We start from the raw sequence: 13647 nt of genomic DNA, 5'->3' as shown, positions 1-13647 counted from the left end.
TAACATTGTGTGATAGAGGATACAAGGATTGTCTATATGAACTATAATGGGAATAGAGATAAGGGAGTAATTCTGCCAAGGAAGATTAGAGAAGGCATCAAAGCAGAAATGACATGTGAACTAGGTCTTAGATAATGACTTGGCATTTAGTACGGTAACATGGTGGAAAGGAGGTGCCAGGCAACAAGACCAGCATGAACAAAGGTAGAGTAGAGTTCAAGTCTGTAGCACGTTTAGCAAACACCATTCAGACCATTTTGGCTAAGCTGTTTAGGAAGGCATGGTGGTAATGAGATGGGCCAATAAGGGTAGGTTAGATTATGGAAGATCTTCTATACTTAAGTGAGAAGTTTCAGTGTTTTTACTAAAGACAGTAGTGTCCATTGAAGATATTTCAGCGGTTGAATTACTTCATAAGATCTGTGTGGAAAGTATATTAGAACCAGGAGAGATTGGAGGCAGGTAGACCCAGAAATAATAGCAATCTAGACTAGATGTGATGGGGGCTTGCATTAGGGCTGTGTAAATGATCAGAAAGAGTTGTCATTGTTAGGTGCCATAGATTCGGTTCCGACTCAGCCGTATGTACAACAGAACGAAACACTGCCCAGTCCACCATCCTCACAGTCGTTGCTGTGTTTGAGTCCATTGCTGACAGCCACTGTGTCAGTCCATCTTGTTGAGGGTCTTCCTCTTTTTTGCTGACCCTCTACCTTACCAAGCATGGTGTCCTTCTCCAGGGACTAGTCCCTCCTGATAACATGTCCAGAGTACAAAAAACGAAGTCTCGTCATCTTCTCTTCCAAGGAGGACTCCGGCTGTACTTCTTCCAAGTCAGACTTGTTCCTTGTTCTTGGCAATCCATGGTATATTCAGTATTCTTCACCAACACCATAATTCAAAGGCGTCAGTTCTTCTTTGCTCTTCCTTATTCATTGTCCAGCTTTTGCACGCGTAGGAGGCAATTAAAAATACCATGGCTTGAGTCAGGCATGCTTTAGTCCTCAGAGTGACATCTTTGCTTTTGAACACTTTAAAGAGGGTAGTTAGAGGTAAATTTCCAGTTGAGTTGAGCGATTTAGGAAATGATAGAACATGAGGTGCGAGGGAGAGAGAAAAATAAGAGCTGACTGAATTTTCTCTTTGGGCAGCTGAGTGAATGGTAATGCCATTAACCAATTTAATAAATTGTAGAGAAGTTTTTTTTCTTCTGTGTCACATATGCAGTTGCTATAAACCCTCTTGAGTGGCACTGTTATGGTAGGTAGTTGAAAGTATGGGGCTGCGATGTTCGGAAATATGTTTTTGTAAGTCACTGTGGTGGTTGGTGCTATAGGAAATGAAAGAGATTGCCCAGGAAGAACATGTAAAGTGACAGGGGAAGAGGGTCAAGGAAAGAACATCTTCTGTATGATTATCCATTCACAGGTTTATAGAGAAATCGAGTTCACATATGTGTATTTTCTCGGTAATCTGGTTTACATGTGTTTTCAACTTTCTTACAAACTATGTTTCCAAATATAATTGTTCTTACTGATTTTCAGATTGAGATTCTAATGTACTGCCAACTGACCAGCCGACAAAAGCTGCTCTATCAGGCACTGAAGAACAAAATCTCCATTGAGGATTTACTGCAGTCTTCTATGGGCTCTGCCCAGCAAGCACAGAACACCACCAGCAGCCTCATGAACCTGGTCATGCAGTTCAGGAAGGTGAGAGCTTAGTTAGCTGACTGTATTAGCCCACTTCAAAAGAAAGGCTCTATCCTGAATGTCAAATAAATGAAGGATGTCAGTGCTCCGTTGTTGTTATGATGGTAGGAAGAACTAATAAAAGCAGTATTGTTAACAAGAGATGAAAATGGGAAAGCATACATTCACAAAGGTAAACATTCAGGATTTGAGATCCCCCATCATTTCACAGAGTGCTGTCTGCACTGGGGAATGTTGTCTTACCATTTCTCTTTGCCTTAGGTATGTAATCACCCAGAGTTATTTGAACGGCAAGAAACATGGTCTCCATTTCATATTTCCTTAAAGCCATACCACATTTCAAAGTTTATGTACCGTCATGGACAGATCAGGGTCTTCAACCATTCACGAGACAGGTGAGTAAATCTGTTTATCTGTTTTTAATTAATTTAATGTCTGTTAACCATAAGAAGAAGCCCTGGCGGTGCAGAGGTTAAGAGCTGTGGCTGCAAACCAAAAGGTCGGCAGTTCGAATCCACCAGCCGCTCCGTGGAAACCCTATGGGGCAGCTCTGCTCTGTCCTGTAGGGTCACTATGGGTTTGGTTATTCATTTTTTGAAACCATATTAATGTTTTTGTAATTTGGGTTTTTGTGTCTTAGTACATAAATTTAGTGAAAGGTTTTCTGAGTTTCCCAATGAGGTATTTAAGCCAAGGGTGGATAACTGTTGTTGTTGAGGGATCTTGTGGTGGGAATTTGAGCACTGTTAGGGGTTTAATTTGATGGCCTTAAAGGCTCTGTCCACTTTCAGTTATCATCTTCTTTTCTTAGCTTTTCTGAATTAGGAGTGTGCACATGTATGCAAATATGTATACTTACACCAAGAGAGAATGACAAATGTCTCTGCCCCAGTATGGAAATTGGTTCATGGTGTATAATCAAGGACTTGGTTCTGTGTACATGAATATATGACATTTGTGGACAGCTGGTATATTACCCGTGTTTATGGTCAGAAGTGCTTTATTTTGCCCTTGAAATAGCATTTGTTAGATAACTAATTGGATTTCAGATAATCAAGTTTATCTTCTGAGGCTGTTGGAGAGTTGAAGTAGAGTACTCCATAGTCGTTCCAGAGTTAGGAATACAGATTTGGTGAAGGTGAAGTGGTTGTGACAGGTAATACGTTAGAGACCACATCCATTCCACTCCACACCTCAGAGTTAGGTTGGTCCTGGCTTCTGGATTTTTTAACAAGCTCCCAGAGGATTCTTACACACACCCATGTTTGAGAACACTGGATTAGAAGGTTTGAAAACAGTACCGTCAAAATAATCATCAACAATATTTAGCCTAATGGAACTGAAACTGAGACATGTTTCTAAGGTTTAATTTTAAGAGTTGTTTGTCTGTGATAGCACCAGGCTAATTCTTACCTGGATGAGCAGGGGGAGGTCGACCTGAGCTGCCGTGCTTTTTGCTTAAAATAGTGTATGATTCTTCGCAGTGCTGGAGTGGTGGTTCTCTGAAGTAAAATGGGACTGCCTGGAACTTGTATTATCTCCTTATATACATACACCCTTATTAAGCATTACTACTTTCTGATATTTATGCCACAATTTTTGCCTGGTCACTTGACAGCAGCTACTTTAAACTCTTAAAGGTAAAAACAGGTTCAAATCTAAAAGATTGTCTTCAATTTGGAACCTCTGGTCTAGTTAACTTCCTAATATTTATATTTTGTTTGGATTTATTTTGCAGGTGGTTAAGGGTTCTTCTTTCTCCATTTGCACCAGACTATATCCAGCAGTCTCTCTTTCACAGAAAAGGTAGGTGTCTTGATCTTTGGGAAGGAAGGTATATCAAGGATTTACCAGGGTGCTTTTTCTTTTGATGAGTAACTGATTTGGAACTAGTAGTGGTTTTGCCTACATGCTAGACCTTTATTTATAAAGTCTTAATCTTACTAAGATTAAAGTAAATTAGTGATCTTTATCTATTAAAAAAAAAAAAAACCCATTGCCATTCAATCGATTTTGACTCATAGCGACCGTATAGGACAGCGTAGAACTGCCCCGTAGCGTTTCTAAGAAGCACCTGGTCGATTCGAACTGCCGACCTTTTGGTTAGCAGCCATAGCTCTTAACCACTACGCCACCAGTGTTTCCAAATGGAAGAGTCCCTCGCAGCTGAGTAGAGGCACCGCTAGGATTCGAACCCAGGATCTCCTGTTTACTAGACAGGCGCTTTAACTAGCTAAGCCACGGCACCAGCGCTCTTCATCTGTAGGCTCTGTGATTTGTGGCTCTAACAAGAAGCAATAGAAAATGGTTTTATTGACCTTCCACATCTTCATTTTACACCTGTCTCTTCTTAAGAGTGTCTTACCCTTGAAACTTGACAAAGTCAATGCAGGACTCTGTTATTAACTAGGGACTTGGTTTCCTCCTCCTTAGCCTCAGAAAAGGAACTACTCAGCTTTGAACACTCAACTTCGAACATTGTTCAAAGTATTGAGGCCAAGGTTGGGGATCTTTCACTTCTGTCTCTCTGTTCTTTCTTTTTATTTGTACTGGCATGTTAAGAAGAGAGGGCAGTTAGCCAAGGAACCAAAAGCCATAAAGGTAATTGATGAACCAACTCTACTCTGGCCTATGTATGCCATATCTCATAGGCCTGCCTCTTCTACCTGTGATTGCAGTACAGAGATAACGACCGTAGCTTCCATCAGAGTGACTAGGTGGGACTCTTTAGAATATAAATGTCTTTTGGTTTTTAGGTATAACTTCAGCAGTTCAGTAGACTTGAGTATTGCTTCTTCGTTGGCTTTGTATTTAACTTTGTTGTTTGACATTCCAGGTGTTAACGAAGAAAGCTGTTTCTCTTTCCTTCGATTTATTGATGTATCTCCAGCAGAAATGGCAAACCTCATGCTTCAGGGACTTTTGGCCAGGTGAGGAGTTTGCTTATTGTTTGAGGAAAATAAACAGGGACAGAGAATGAATAGTGTCAAGTTAAATACTGAATATTATGGCATATCATTTCAGAGAGGCTCTCATTCTTCTTCTGTTGTTAAGAATAAAATTTATTTATAGGAGAATAGTGCTTCTTTTATAATTTGACAGTTGTGTGGCATTTCATGATATACCTTCAATAAAAACCACTGGGACTCCTCTCCCATATATCTGCCAGTTCAAGTCCTCTAATTTCTAGTTAGTGTCTTCAGTTTTACTGGCTTCCACAGGACAAAAGGGGATTGGTGATTCATTTAGTTATTGGTGATTGCAGCATAGACTTGTTTAAACGTTGTTCTGGGCAACTTAGTCCTATGTTCTTATTCTCTGACGTGATGGCTTTAACTTATTTTATTACTTTGTGTTTATAGTAAAGAGTGACCTCATTAGGACAGCCTGTCTCCCTCATGTAAAGATGTTTTCTATGATAGAGTTTTTCTGATAGAGTTGAATATTCCTCAGTAGTGAGAGGAGCTTTACCAAGGATTTTAGGTTTCTCACGTAGAAACCAAGCAGCAAATCAAGTCGTGCCAGTGACGGAATTTATGGGACAGAAATGTGAAACGGCTTTATCTGAAAGTAAGAACGAGGCAGCTGTTTCTAAAGTGCTCAGTACTTGGCAAAAGAGACATGGTGATGACAGACGACCTTGGAAGGTTCCTCACTGCTGCGAACGACCCGCCAGCCTCCGTGGAGCACTGAATAAGCGTGTCTGCTGTGGTTTGTTTCAGATGGTTAGCTCTTTTCCTGTCTCTGAAAGCCTCCTACAGGCTCCATCAACTGCGCTCCTGGGGAGAGCCAGAAGGGGAGAGCCAGCAGAGATATCTGAGAAACAAGGATTTCCTTCTTGGGGTTAATTTTCCACTCTCCTTTCCCAACCTTTGCAGCTGCCCTTTGTTAAAGGTAAGCAATTATTTCTGCATAAACCCCCCTTTTCTTTGACTCAGTAAAAGTAGTAATAAAGTAAATGATGGCCTCATGCAGCCATAAAGGTCCCAGTTCAGTTACAGGTTACGTACAGGAATGTGCACAGATTTTATTTGTATAGCTCCATAAATGTATACCTGCGTGAACAACATGGGAAACATATTTATTTAATTGATAAACGTATTTAATGTCATTAAACTGTACATGTGAAGATTGTTGAAACGGCTAAAAGTTTGTTACCTGTGTATTTACCACAAGTCAAAAAAAATGATACAGAACGTTTTCAGTACCCCATTTAATACCTCTAGTTCAAAACAGACAAAAGTAATCACTGTTCTATTTCTATCACTAAAGATTATTTTTGCCTGTTTTTGAACTTGATATAAATGGAATTATCCAATATGTTCTCTTTTGTGTCTAGCTTCTTTTACTCAATATTATGTATGTGAGATTTATCCGTGTTGCATATAGCAATAGTTCGTTCTTTTTATTGTTGTGAACTGTTCTGCTATCTGAATAAGCCATAATTTATCTGTTCTATTGGTGGACATTTGGGTTGTTTCCAGTTTGTGATTATTATGAATAAAACTGCTGTGCACTTTCTTGTGTATGTCTTTTGGTGGATGTAAGCACTAGGTAATTTCTTTGGGGTTTATATCCAGGAGTGGAATTGCTGGATCATCAGGTATATGTATATTTAGTTTTAATAGCTGCTCCCAAACATTTTTCCAAAGTGGTTTTACGAATTTACACTCCCACTACCAGTGTGCATTTTCTCTAACACTTGGTATTATCATTTAATCGTAGCTGTTTTTATAAATTTGTGTGACATCTCACTGTGGTTTTAAATTGTATGTCCGTGGAAAGTAATGAGGTGGAGCACTTTTTCATACAGTTGTTGGCTATTGCAGAGTAAATAAGGGTGAGTGTGACAAGAAATGAGGTCAGAGATGTAGGTCCAGATCATGTGGGGCCTCATAGGTCGTTGCTGAGGACTTGGTTTTCATTCTGAATGAGAATGGGTAACACTGGAGAGTTTTAAGAAGAGGAATGACACTTAGTCTGTATGTTAGATCCCTTTAGCTAGATAAAATGTTTGGAAGGTAGGATGTTTTTTGGCTGATTCTGTTCTCTTACATTTTCTTGGTTGGTTTCTCGAGCATTGCTGATGGTCCATGTACTTTTTTGGACTCTGGAGATAGGACCAATAATGCAAAAGGAAAATAGAGTTAGATTCCAGCGTTTTAAAAATAATGTCAGTGTGGCAGGATGCCTTCCTACTGGTGAAAGGTTTCTTATGCATCTACTGAGAATACTGGTACTTCTGATGAAGAATTCCTTAACCTCCCTTAGACTGATTCCTTCTCTTAAGCCCTAAATTTAGTAATGTAGTTTGTTTACTATGTCTGTTTTTGGTATAGGAAAGCATCATTCTCCCAGGTATTTGTTATGCCTGCATCTTGTTTAACACTTGGAGATATGCAGCACTTATTACTTGTATCCTTCTCTGTTTCTGAAAATACAGTGGTGTGTTCAGAGTACCTGCTAAGATCCTTATATGCAATTAATGAATTGCTTAAGAAATTCAGATGTGAGCAATATGCTGTAAGGAGATTAGTAGTGAGATCTGAAAGCATCCTTTTTTTTTCCTCCGGTTTAGTGCATGTGGTTTTTTTTTTTTGTTTTAATTGTTGTAGTTTAAGTGAAAGTCTACAATTCAAGTTAGTCTCTCATATAAAAATTTATACACACATTGTTATGTGACCCTAGTTGCTCTCCCTATACTGTGACAGCACACTCCTCCTTTCCACCCTGGCTTTCCCGTGTCCATTCAACCAATTCCTGACCCTCTCTGCCTTCTCATCTCGCCTCTGGACAGGAGCCGCCCATTTAGTCTCATGTATCTACTTGAGCCAAGAAGCACACTCTTCCTGAGTATCGTTTTATGTCCCATAGTCCAGTCTAATCTTCGCTGTAGAGTTGACCTCAGGAATGGTTTTAGTTTTGGGCTAACAGAGAGTCCAGGGGACATGTCTTCTGGGGTCCCTCCAGTCTCAAACTGTTAAGTCTGGTCTTTTTACTAGAATTTGAGTTCTGCACCCCACCTTTCTCCTGCTCCATCAGGGACTGTCTGTTGTGTTCCCTGCCAGGCACCATCTAGTTCATCTGGTCTCAGGCTGATGAAGTCTCTGGTTTATGTGGCCCTTTCTGTCTCTTGAGCTAATACTTTCCTTGTATCTGTGGTGTTCTTCATTCTCCTTTACTCCAGGTGACTTGGGACCAATTGATGCATCTTCGGTGGCTGCTTGCTAGCTTTTAAAACCCCAGATGCCACTCACCAAAATGGGATGCAAAACAATTTCTTAATAAACTTTGTTATGCTGATTGACCTAGATGTCCCTTGAAAGCATAGTCCGCAGACCCCCGCCCCTGCTACTCTGTCCCTCCAAGTGTTTGGTTGTATTCAAGAGACTTCTTAGCTTTGGTTTAGTCCAGTTGAAAGTATACTTAATTGAAGTTAGAGTCACTTCTATTTCTGCTTTAATTTTATTCCCTTTATTGTAGATAGACATTTTTCTTGTAGTAGTTTAGAATGTATGTAGAGGCATTGAGCCAGTGGGCCATGGGTAGTTGAAAGCTCATCATAAAAATACGTACATACGTACATATTTAAAACAAAATATTCACAAAATAATGCATACTCTCATATACAGTATACTCTGATTTTCTTTTATTAAATTTCTTAAGAGTATTGGTTGTAACCTACTGAAATGATTTCCTGGCCTACGCAACTTACAGTTTGAAAAACACAGCACAGGGTGACCATGCAGTATTAAAATAACCAGAGGACTAGATAAAGAGAATCACCGTGTAAAAGATTCTGTACTGGTTTTTTAATAGTCAGCAAAGAAAGAAATGGACCTTTGGGGACTTAAGGAATCTCACTTCCTGAATATGAGAAGCACGTCCAGAAGCTGGTCAGAGAGCAGTTTACACATTTCATTGTAGAGTTACCCTGATGTGTAGTTAGCAATGCAGGTCCATCCATGCCTTAGTACATTTTGACACGTGCCTGTGAAATCCCTGGATTCAGAGGGAACATAAATAAAGATAAGCAACTTTGAAAGAACCGACTGATTCAAATATGAGCAAGTAGTTTATTATGGGAACTAACCCCCAAGAATGGCTTTGTTAGAATAGACTATCATGCCTGTGCACTGTTTCTCACACTGGTTTCTTCAGACTTCTAAATGTGTTTTGGGGGACCCATGAATTTTCTTATTTAAGAAACATTTGTCTCAAGAACATAGGTTTTGTCTGTTTCACTTAAGAGTAGAAAAGGAAATTTCAGACACCTAATCTTTTAGAACAGATTTCCAAAATTCATTAGTTAAGAGTATGTAGTAAAGACAGACATTATATATTAGCGTACACATACACGCCAGGCTTTCAAATTTCATAGTCTACTCTGATACTGCAAATTGGCAGCTTTAAAAAAAATATGGTTGATAAAAATGAGCCTTTAAAAAAAATATAACCCATCAAATATGGACAGCAGTGCTGAGACTTTAATATTTGTTATCTATTGTGCTGATGTTTGAATTCTTCAACTAGTTTTAAATACAAGATCTTGGGTTCTTTTTCATTGTATTGCTTTACGTGGCATAAATTCCTGTGCCTGTGAGTTGTGGCCTTTCATTCCTGGTATGACTTCATTTCTGCCTTTGGGGTCTACAAAAATATTTCTAGTATTGTTAATACAATTACAAATCTTACAGGAGACCCTTTTGCTTACATAGGATTCCAACTACTGTGAAATCAGAGAGAAAATTGTTTTATTTTCACAGAAAACAGACTTGTACCTATTCTTACTATTTTAAGTAAGTATTCTAAAAATACTGAGGAGTATTTGCTGTTACTTTTATGGTGAATTAGAAGGCCAGGAAGGAAAAGAAAAGTCTTGAGAGATTAGAAAAGGGCCAGTGTATCAATGTGGAGTCCTCTTTAAAACTTGGAGGGGATAGGAAAAAAAACCATACTGAAAAAGTGATTCTCTCAGATCCATTTGTTTTCCTTCTTTAGTAGATGACTAGCCAAGTAGATTACAGAAACAGGGAGAAAAAATAGGCATAATGCACTCTTAATATATATTAATATATTTTAAAGCCCTTTTTGTTGTTATCCTTTGAGATATTAACATATGTACAGAAAAGTGCACAAATTATAACTGTACATACAGCTTGATGACTTTTCACAAAACATGACCAGAACTCCACTCCAGAAGCCCCTTTGTGCCCACTTCCAGCCACTCTTCCTCTCTGATCCCCCCAAGAGTTACTGTAGGCAAGTATTTGGGTTGTTTCCAGTTTTTGTTATTACAAATAGTGCTGCTATGAACATTACTGTACATGCCTTTTAGTGAATATTCATACACATTTTTGGGGGGGGTATCTAGGAGTAAAATTGCTGGGTCATAGGGTATATACATCTTTAACAGACACTGCCAAACAGCTTTCTAAGGCAGTTGTACCAGTTTTTACTCTCATTAACATCGTATGAGAGTTCCAGTTGCTCCACATTCTTGCCGGAACATCTTTAGCCCTTCTGTGTAGTGGTCTCTCATAGTGGTTTTAAATTGTATTTCCCTCATAAACAATGATACTGGATACCCTTTCTTATGCTCACTGGGGTCTGGATAACCTCTTACGAAACATTTGTTCAAGTCCCTTGATTGTTTCTCTGTGGCATTTATTTATTTATATTTATTGATTTTCTATGATATTTTTCTTATTGTGTTGTTGTTCCGAATTATAAAAATGGCACGGGGGTGGCCTCTGACCTCCTCTGACTTCACAAGGAGGATGGAAAATCAAGATCAACAGCCCAAGGCTGATTCCTATGAAGCGGAGGTCAGACACGCCTTCTCTCTTCCGTCATCTTTACCAATTCAGACCCCAACCGTCCCTCCCATGGCACTCTCTACTGCTCTGCTGAGTTTGCTAATTCGTTGCAGTGGTTACACAGAACCTCACAGTCAGTACTCACAATTATGGGGTTTATTAGGGAAGTAACAGTTACAATTATATTATTTATATATATATATATGTAATTTATACATATATATTATGCATATCTACTAACATTAATATTATTTACATTATGAAGCATGCATATGCTTACTTTGGAAACTACTGATCTGGACAGTAAGAGACACTCAGTTAAATATGGAAATGGTGACAGTGGGGAGAACCTGGGGAAGGATGCAGTGTTTGCTGGAGAGAGTACTCCTTTTTCTTCTTCATACAGCTGCCGTTCAAATCAGAATTCTCAAGCAGTTTTCAGTTGGTTGATCCCCATGGACAAATGGAATTGAGTGGGTAGAGCTTGTCTATCAGAAGAGCTTGTTGACTGAATGACTCTCAAGTGGTAGAATGCGATCTTGGCACAATGGTTAGAGGTGGTGTGGTGCTCATTTTTTTTTTTTTTTTTTTTTTTTTTGCCTTTTTTTTTATTGTACTTCAGGTGAAGGCTTACAGAACAAATAGTTTCTCATGAAACAGTAGTACACATATTGTTTTATGACATTGGTTAACAACCCCACAACATGTCAACCCTCTAACTTCTCAACCTTTTGTTTTGGTGAAAGTACACATAGCCAAATACACCATTTCAGAAATTTCTACATGCACAGTTCAGTGACATTGACTGCGCTCTTCCAGTTGTGCTGCTGTTCTCACTTAAGATGAAGGCTTACAGAACAAAACAGTTTCTCATTTAGCAGTTAACTACACATGTTGCCCTATGACAATGGTTAACAATCTCACAACATGTCAACAATATCCTTACTCAACCTTGGGTTCCCCATCACCAGCTTCCTTGTCCCCTTCTGCCTTCTGGCCCTTGTCACTGGACTACTGTACCTCATTAGTCCCATTTGGTTTTACAGGGCTGTCCACTCCCAGGCTGAACGGTGAACCTCGGAGGTGACTTCACCACTGAGCTAAAAGGGTGTCTGGGGCCCTACTCTCGGGGTTTCTCCAGTCTCTTTTAGGCCAGTAAATCTGGTGTTTTTTTGTGAGTTAGAATTCTGCTCTACATCCTTCTCCAGCTCTGTCCAGAACCCTCTGTTGTGATCCTGGTCAGAGCAGTCAGCGGTGGTAGCCAGGCACCATCTAGCTGTACTGGACTCAGTCTGGTGGAGGCCTTGGTAGCTGTGGTCCATTAGTCCTTTGGACTAATCTTTTCCTTGTATCCTGTTCTCTTCATTCTCCCTTGCTCCCGAAGGGATGAGACCAGCGGAGTATCTTAGATGGCCGCTCACAGGCTTTTAAGACCCCAGACACTACTCACCAAGGTAGAATGTAGAACATTGTCTTTATAAACTGTTACGCCAGTTGAACTAGATGTTCCCTGAGACCATGGTCCCCACAGCCCTCCGCCCAGCAGTTCAGTCCCTCAGGGAGTTTGGATGTGTCTATGGGGCTTCCATGACCTTTCCTTGTACAAGTTGTGCTAGTTTCCCCTGTATTGTCAACGCACACAACAAGCACGGCGGAACCTTAAATGCACATTGCTAAGTGAAAGAAGCCAGTCTGAAAACCTGCATACTATATTTAAAAAAAAAAACACCAAACCTGTTGCTGTCGAGTCGATTCCAGCTCAGCGACCCTGTAGGTCAGAGTAAAACTGCCCCATAGGGTTTCCAAGGACTTGTGCGTTGGAACTGCCAACCTTCTGGTTAGCAGCTGAACTCTTAACTACTGTGCCACCAGGGCTCCTATATTACTATGTAGTCCAGCTATATGACATTCTAGAAGGAGCCCTGGTGGCGCAACAGTTAAGCTCTCAGCTGCTATCTGAAAAGGTTGGCGGTTTGAACCCGCCCAGCAGCTCCATGGGAGAAAGACCTGGCAATCTGCTTCTGTAAGAATTGCAGCCTAGAAAACCCTGCGGGGCAGCTCTACTCTGTCACAGGGGGTCGCTATGAGTCAAATTTGACTTGACGGCCCCTAACAATAACATACGACGTTTGGGAAAGACAAAACTGTAGAGAGTAACAACGTCAGAGGTTCTGGGGAAGGTAGTGAAGGAGGAATAAGTGAAGTACAGGGGATTTTTAGGGCAGTGACACTATTCTGGACAGTTGCAGTCAAGATACCAGCTAGGGTTGCAGTTATCTGAAAGCTTCGCTGGGGCTGTAAGATCTGCTTCCCAAGTAGCTCACTTCCATGCCTGACAAGTTCGGGCTGGCTTCTGCAGGAGGCCTTGGTGCCTTACTACATGGACTTCTTCATAGGGCTGCTTGAGTGTCCTTGCGGCTTGGCAGCTGGCTTTTCCCAGAGTGAGTGAGCTAAGAGAGAGCACAGGGAGGAAGCCACAGTGCCTTTTATGACCAGCGGCTCTGCGGGAGAAAAGACCTGGCTGTCTGCTCCCATAAAGATTACAGCCTAGGAAACCCTGTGGGGCAGTTCTGTTCTGTCATCCTGTAGGGTGACTGTGAGTCAGAATCAACTTGATGGCACACAAGCACAACAAGCCCAGCCCACACTCAAAAGGAGGGGAATTTAGGCTACACCTTTTGAAGGAGGGAGTATCAAAGAATTTGTGGACCTATCTTAAAACCACTGCGTTCCCTTTCTGTCAGTCTGATGCCATCATATTAGCTATTTAATTATAAAGAATGTTTTGGTATTCTCTGTTCTGAAATTTTGGCGTAGGTTGTAAATGGGCTTTGACTATGGCATCATGGAAGTTCTTAAACTGGAAAGGATTTTGGAATCTCTCTTCCTGCTCTCAGTGTCACTGTTTCTGTTCACAGTTTTATTAGCCTCAGCAAATGTCAGCTGGGGAAAAACTACAGTGTAATATCTGGCTTTCATCTTCAACAGGGACTCACTGCTCACAAGCTTTTTGTGAGCAAGATTTGTTTCATTGCAAGCTGTGTTCTGTATCTTGCGTCTTCATCTGATCTGGCAGCTTAGCTCTAATTATGTAACTTTGGTTATTTGTAAATACA

General features: G+C 40.4%; 1 protein-coding gene and 1 non-coding gene across 2 annotated transcripts in view; one reads left to right on the top strand and one right to left on the bottom strand.

The window, feature by feature from the left end:
- INO80 (INO80 complex ATPase subunit) overlaps positions 1–13647 on the top strand; it is a 102330-nt gene that overhangs the window by 33350 nt on the left and 55333 nt on the right. The window contains exons 19-23 of the mRNA XM_004380644.3: positions 1545–1712; positions 1974–2107; positions 3451–3518; positions 4549–4642; positions 5435–5606. Coding sequence (XP_004380701.1) covers positions 1545–1712; positions 1974–2107; positions 3451–3518; positions 4549–4642; positions 5435–5606 — 636 coding nt within the window. The remainder of the gene's footprint in view (positions 1–1544; positions 1713–1973; positions 2108–3450; positions 3519–4548; positions 4643–5434; positions 5607–13647) is intronic.
- Positions 3887–3960, bottom strand: TRNAT-AGU (transfer RNA threonine (anticodon AGU)). Its single transcript has one exon. It is a non-coding gene; the product is annotated as a tRNA-Thr (tRNA).

Source organism: Trichechus manatus, unplaced genomic scaffold (assembly GCF_000243295.1).
Source record: "Trichechus manatus latirostris isolate Lorelei unplaced genomic scaffold, TriManLat1.0 scaffold00076, whole genome shotgun sequence".
NCBI lineage: Eukaryota > Metazoa > Chordata > Mammalia > Sirenia > Trichechidae > Trichechus > Trichechus manatus.
This window is presented reverse-complemented; position numbering and strand designations above follow the sequence as displayed.